Source organism: Urocitellus parryii, chromosome 9 (assembly GCF_045843805.1).
Source record: "Urocitellus parryii isolate mUroPar1 chromosome 9, mUroPar1.hap1, whole genome shotgun sequence".
NCBI classification, from domain to species: Eukaryota; Metazoa; Chordata; class Mammalia; order Rodentia; family Sciuridae; genus Urocitellus; species Urocitellus parryii.
The window spans coordinates 29,556,707-29,563,286 of NC_135539.1; the positions used below are offsets into that span (position 1 = coordinate 29,556,707).

At 49.0% G+C, this 6,580-nt stretch overlaps 1 protein-coding gene across 1 annotated transcript; it reads right to left on the bottom strand.

Moving 5' to 3' along the window:
- Window positions 1-3,807: 3,807 nt before the first annotated feature.
- On the bottom strand, window positions 3,808-6,092 carry Mospd3 (motile sperm domain containing 3). Its single transcript, XM_026413128.2, has 6 exons — window positions 5,818-6,092; window positions 5,369-5,636; window positions 5,057-5,132; window positions 4,629-4,858; window positions 4,077-4,241; window positions 3,808-3,973 (listed from the first exon to the last, which is right to left on the bottom strand). The coding sequence occupies exons 2-6, from the start codon at window positions 5,571-5,573 to the stop codon at window positions 3,942-3,944; spliced, it is 708 nt and encodes a 235-aa protein (XP_026268913.1). The 5' UTR covers window positions 5,574-5,636; window positions 5,818-6,092; the 3' UTR covers window positions 3,808-3,941.
- Between the last annotated feature and the right edge of the window lie 488 nt (window positions 6,093-6,580).

Here is a 6,580-nt window from a genome sequence, read left to right on the forward strand (position 1 = left end):
TCACCCCTGGGATGCAAGTGTCTCAGCATAAGCTCCAGCTCACTTCACTTCTCTCTCTCTTTTTTAAAGGTATTTATAGTTTTATTCTACTACTACTTTTAAATATATCAAGCAATTCTACATATATAGAAGGACTAGATATTCCACATGAGCACTTGTCCATTATGCACACAACAACTGGTAAATAAAATTGCACATGTAGCAATGGTTTCCTTCTAAAACATAAATTCAAGATGATATTAAGAATTTCCAGCCAGGCATGGTGGTGCACATCTGTAATCCCAGTGGCTCTGGAGACTGAGGCAGGAGGATTTGAGAGTTCAAAGCCAGCCTCAGCAACAGTAAGGCACTAAGCAACTCGGTGAGACCCTGTCTCTAAATAAAATATAAAATAGTGCTGGGGATATGGCTCAGTGGTCGAGTGCCCCTGAGTTCAATTCCTGGTGTACACACAAAGAATTTCCAGGGGCTGGAGTTGTAGCTCCGTGGTAGAGCGCTTGCCTAGCACATGCGAGGCACTGTGTTCAATCCTTAGTGCCACATACAAATAATAATAATAATAATAATAATAATAATAATAATTTTAAAAAGAATTTCCAGGTGGCTAGCTCAGGAGGAGAACTTGCAGAAGGATCACAAGTTCAAAACCAGCCTCAGCAACGAGGCCCTAAGCAACTTGGCAAGACCCTGTCTCCAAATAAAAATATAAAAGGGCTGGGGATGTGGCTCCAGGATTAAGCACCCCTGGATTCAATCCTCAGTACCAGAAAAAAAAAAAGAATTTTTCAGACAGCAACTTCAGAGCATAAACTCCAAATAGTGGGTTCCCTTGTGAGAATGGGCCCTAGAAGACTAATGATCACACACCTGCTCGATTGGCCCTGCCTTGGACATCTGTCCCTGGAATTGCCTTTGGCCAATCTTTGTCCACTGACAAAGTCTGAGCTCCAAGAGGGCAGGGGATTGTAAGTGCTGGTGCCTTTTTCTTTTTAGTCACAGTTTCTGGAGGCACAGTAGTGGCCTCTTTTTCCCTGGGCAGTGATATAATCTTAGGGCCCATCTCCTGGTCATCTGCTCTCAGCATGGCATGAGACACCTCACCTAGCTCCTCAGGACACTGGGAAGTAGTGGCCACCTGAGGTTAAGGTCTGGGATGCCCCTTCTGGGTTCAGGAGGAAACTGCCCTCTTTAGCCCCACGAGCCTGACGTGGTGGATTCTGGGGACTCTAAATCTCAACTATTTGCTTCCCAGACATACACTCCAGAGAAAACTTCCTAAATGGCCCCACTTCTTCCCCTTGTCTCTTTGTTCCTTACAGCAGACGAGCCTACTTCCTAATCCCTGAAACCTGAAAAAGAATGTCATCTTGCATGATGATGTGACTAAGATTTAAGAGATGGGGAGTGTTATGAGCTCAATTTGTGCCTCACAAATTCACTTTTTTTTTTTCTTTTCCTCAGGGATTGAACACAGGGCCACTCAACCACTAAACCACTTCTCCAGCCCTTTTTAAAATTTTATTTAGAGACAGGGTCTCACTGAGTTGCTTAGGGTTTGCTAAGTTACTGAGGCAGGCTTTGAATTCCTGATCCTCCTGCCTCAGCCTTCAGAGCCACTGGGATTACAGGCATACATCATCACATGTCTGGCCCAAATTCACATCTTAAAGCCCTAACTCCTGGAACCTCAGAATGTGACAATATTTGGATATAGGAACTTTAAAGAAGTGACTAAGTTAAAATCCAATCCAATCTCACTGGTGTCCTCATAAGAGGAAATCTGGACACACAAAGAGGCACCAGGGATAGAGCACTGACCTAGCAGAGGTGAGGCCTAGCAGAGGTGAGGCCCCGGGTTCCATTCCCAGCAGTGGGAGAAAAAAAAAAAAAAAAAAAGATGGAGGGAGAGGCCATGAGCCAAGGAACACAGGTGGACTCTCCAAGCTGGAAAAGAGCAAGGAAACAGATGCTCCCTGTTGCTTCTAAGAGAAATGCATCCCTGCAACCACCTTAATTTTAGCTCCAGAAGCCTAATTTTGGATTTTTGGCCCCTAGAACTGTAAGAAAATAAATTTATGCTTTTGTTTTTTCTGATGACGGAGATTGAACTCCAGACCTCACACATGCTAAGTGTCCACTCATGCACTTGAGCTACACCCCCAATCCCAATTTATGCTGTTTAAAGCCACTATCATGATGTGTAACAGCAGCTACAGGAAATGAACACTTTCCCGTTCCAACTGCTGTAAGCTCAGTATTGTTTTCTAAAAAGTTTGCTTAAAAGGCATTCTATGTCCCAAGCCCATCTGGCCTCCATCCCATCCCTTCACAGCTGCATTCTGGAAGCTTTCTGGGTCCCACTGGCTGTCAGTCCTCTTTACAGGTACATACCACACAAGGACCATAATCTGTGCTCGACTGCATTTTGGGGGCCCAGGCCCAGCCCCTACAGTGCTAATGGCAATCATCCACACACATGTAACTCGGTGAGAGGGGTTTCCTGAGCCTGGCAGGTGCGCCTCAGCACACATTGGGTCCATTTTCTGTATACTTATGGGGCCACACCCCACTATGGCCAGCTCAGGATATGGGAGGGACAAGACTTCTAGGGCAAAACTGAAACAACAGATCACCTTCCAGGAGTGTACCAGACTCAGTCTGTCTAATAAACATTTACTGATTCTTTGTCCCTAACCAACAATCTTCCCAGTGTCACAGAGTCCCCCTCTTCCCTTCTCCCCTCTCCTTTAGCATCTGAAGGAGGGCAGGTGGGTTGGAAGCTACTTTTTGAGGATCTGGTTTTATATTTTCCTGTGCTGTAGTTTCTCCTGCCTGGTTAGAATGAGGTTATATCAGGCAATGCCATTTCTCACCATCTTGGCAGGGACCTTGGTGTTTCTTATTCATGGGAGTTGAAATATTAAAGGAGAGATAAAATGAGAACAGATAAAGGTCACAGAGGCAGAAAAGGATTCTGGGGACTGTAAGCATGTGGGTAACCCAGGCAAGAGATCCTTCTGGTGAGATGTGGGTTTTGCATCAGGCAGGATTAGGTGACATTTCTGTTTGTTTCATGTTAAGTTAGGCAGTTTGGCTTGGAGGACAGGATCCTATGGTAGGGCAAATTTTTTTTTTTTTTTTTTTTTTTTTTTTTTTTTTGTGATGATAGTGTGATACTCCCAGCCTAAAGAGTAACTTAAGAATCAACTTGGAGCCAGGTGTGGTGGCTCACACCTGTAATCCCAGCTTCTCAGGAGGCTGAGGCAAGAGGATCATGAATTCAAAGCCAGATTAAGCAAAAGCAAGGTGCTAAGCAACTCAGTGAGACCCTGTCTCTAAATAAAATACAAAATAGTGCTGGAGATGTGGCTCAGTAGTTAAGTGCCCCTGGGTTCAATCCCTGGTACCAAAAAAGAAAAAGAAAGAAAAGAATCAACTTGGTAAAGTGGGAGAGTATATGCTTAATATGCACAAAGACCTGGGTTCAGTCTTCAGCACCACATGCTCACACACAAGAGAATCAACTTGCCCAATGCCCTAATTTTAGAGGTATAGAAACCAAAGCTCTGAAAACTAAATGACTTGCTCAAGGTCACATGGTCTTTTGGAGGAAACACCAGGATTAGCTCAGGTCTTCTAAATCCCACTAGGCCTCTTCACTGCCCGAGCTTCTGGATCCCCTGGGAATGGACGTGAGAGGAACAGAAAGATATCAGGGCATCAAGGAAGGAATGGAAAGCTAGGAGCAAGTACCCTATATTTCTCATTTAAAAATCCATTTTATTCAATTTGGAAAATGAGTACAAATCCCTGGATATTTTTCTTGGTGGGGTTAGGGAACAGATGGGAAGAAGAGGATTGAGGCAAAGTACGTGCATCACAGTGGCTGCCTCAGGTCCCTGCCTGGGGAGGTGACGGTAGGGTGGGGTTGAGCAGGGAGCTCAGGTCCGGAGGAACACCATGGTGAGGAGGCCTGGAAGTAGAAAAACAAAGAGAAAGTCCCAGGAGCAGCCCTCCCCCGGCCCCTGCTCCCCTTTCTCTACAAGTGGGCCTGGGTCACACTACTACTTGCTCACCTAAGACATAGGCTGCCACCAACTTTTGTCCCAGGGAGACGTGCAGGACTTGTGGCAGTTGGCTGCCAAGTTCATCCTGGAGTGGGAGCAGCAGGAAGGCCACAGAGACAATGCCCGTCATCAAAAAGAGGAGGAAGGAGCTGGTAGCCAGTTGCTGGCGGGGGTCTGGGAAACAAGGCTCATCAGCATTGACAGTCCCCTAACCCTCTCAACTTTGGTCCCTTTCTTCCCTCTGCCTCATTACTGTCTTCCATACACAATGCAGACCAGCAGAATTGCTCCATAGAGGTCTATTGTTGAACTGAACTGAGCTGACACCTGATAGGAAGTATGATAGAGCTAAGGAAGAACTCTTTCCTCTAAGTAGAAACCAGAAACCAGAGAAATTGTAGTCTTTCTTCCCCTTAATACAAAATCTCAATTAGAAGTGTTTTCATCAAAAGGCAAAAGACTGGACCAGGAAACTTCTTCAAATTCAATTTAGCTCATTTCCAGAATAATGCTAGTTCCTCCCTCCAGACAGAATTCAAGAATCCCCATCTTCCAACTCACTCTCCTGCAAGTGTCTTGTCATGGGTGGTGCTGTCCAAGCAGGAGGCTCTGGGTTGGGTGTTGGCTGGGGCGGTCCCTGAAGTTCAAGGGGATAGGCTGGGGCCCGCAGAACTGAGGTGATGTCTTTGCGTCCCACCACTCTGCCCTGGGTCCCTTCCTCAGAAAGCTCAATTCGGAAGCGGTCCTGGATGTCATAGTGGCTGGGAATGGGGGCCACATGGCGAATCACACTAGCTCCAAGACAGGAGAGAAGCCCATTGGGAGGAAGTGAATGAGAAGTAGAAATTTAAGTAAATCCAGGTCTCCTCCCCAGGAACCTTTCCCTTAGGGACACAGAAGGTGGGGAAAACAATTTCAGGAAAACCCGGTCTCAGACCTAAGTGGCAGTGACCCCTGGCTTCCATCAGCCTCCCCAACTCCCAACTCACATGTCAATGCAGGACTGAGGCTTCACATATCCTTCTGCATCAAAAACCGTGTATTTGGCAGGTGCTGTACACAGGACTGTGGGATAAAGGTATACAAAGAAACCCTAAATAAGTCTGGCCTCGGTGTAACCAGCGTCCCCTCTGCCTTCTATTCCAGCCAGGGATGGTTAGGATTCTTCTAGTCACCAAGGGTGGGCATCTGGTCCTGCTCATCTGACTCTTCCAGCCCAACAACCAGCCCATTGAAGGACAACCCCTCAATGTCCTTCCACCAGGCCCCAGATCCCAAGCACGAGATGCCCATTCCTTCACCTCGGAAGCGAAGCGCGGTTCCCGTGGGGTTATAGAGGGTCAGCAGCTGCCGGGGTCCACTCCTTTGGTCCGCTCTGAATACTAGATCCGGGGGAAAGACGAGGACCGGGACAACGGATCCTGAGGGAGGAGGGGCGCCCCGGGACCCCCGCCCAGGGGCCCCCGGACCCACCAGCTCCTGGTCCTGGGGCGCCCCACGGCGCATGCAGGCTCTTGGCGGTCGGACATCCGAGGGCAGAGCTCAGGGGGCAGGGCCTGGAGTCTGTGGCTGGGGGCGCGAGGGACGAAAGAGGACAAGACTAGATCCTTGCGTAAGGCCTGGACTGATTCCGTTGCCACCTCGAAACCCCGCTGGATGCGGCTCTCGCAGACCCAGGCCCAGGACCCCCAAACCTCCCCTTCACAGTTCTGGTCCCGCCCCCAAGCTTCACCTCGACGGCCACGCCTACCTCGCCAAACCCTGCCCCTCGTGGCTCCCAATCCGGTCCTTCTCTTCGGGCCGGGTCGCGATCTCCTTATCCCTGCCCCGCTTCAGACCCCGCCTCTTCCGGGCTCTTCAGGGCTCCCGCCCAGTCTCTCTGGCCAGACTCCGCCCGCCACAGCGGCCACATCTGGAACTACCCTTTACGCCTCCGGCTCTCCGGGACACCTGTATCTACGATCCCTCCCCGACCTCGGCAGTGCCCGTCGAGCTTCCGTCTCCGAACAGCCGCTCGTGCTATGATGATCACCTTGTGGTCAAAGCACCTGCCAATCAGATGTGGCCAGACTGAGGGCGCCATCTTCCGGAGAGTCCCTTTTCACACTTCCGCCGTACGACCTCTCTCATTGGTCATGACAGCCTCATTTCCGCCTAACTTTACCGTGATTGGTGCCCTTAAAGATCTCACAGACACCTGGCGCAGGTGATTGGATTGATCCTTGTGACGTAAGACTTTTAGGGCATCTCTTATTCTCACTGGAGTCCCAAAGTAACTCTGGGAGGCAGAGCGGGGCTGAGTGCAGGGCTTTGTTCCTTCCTCCATCCTCAGACTACCCAGATCGCTAGATCTCTTCCCTTCCTGCTCGGGCCTGGGAAATCACTTATATTTGCTCAGGGAATTAAGACTCGCCGAATCCTGCCGCTTACGTCATCCCATCGAATCTTTAACTTCTTTTTGCAGACAAGGACACAGCCTTGACAAGGTAAAGAATTTCACCGTACGCCACTCA

Bases quoted from the DNA above. Each gene is read 5' to 3' on its own strand.
- Mospd3 (XM_026413128.2), bottom strand. From the start codon at position 5,573: ATGCGCCGTGGGGCGCCCCAGGACCAGGAGCTGGTGGGTCCGGGGGCC. The intron at 4,859-5,056 runs GTGAGTTGGGAG...TCTTGGAGCTAG, and splicing joins CCTCAGTCCTGCATTGACAT to TGTGATTCGCCATGTGGCCC. The intron at 3,974-4,076 runs GTGAGCAAGTAG...TTCTACTTCCAG, and splicing joins GGTGGCAGCCTATGTCTTAG to GCCTCCTCACCATGGTGTTC.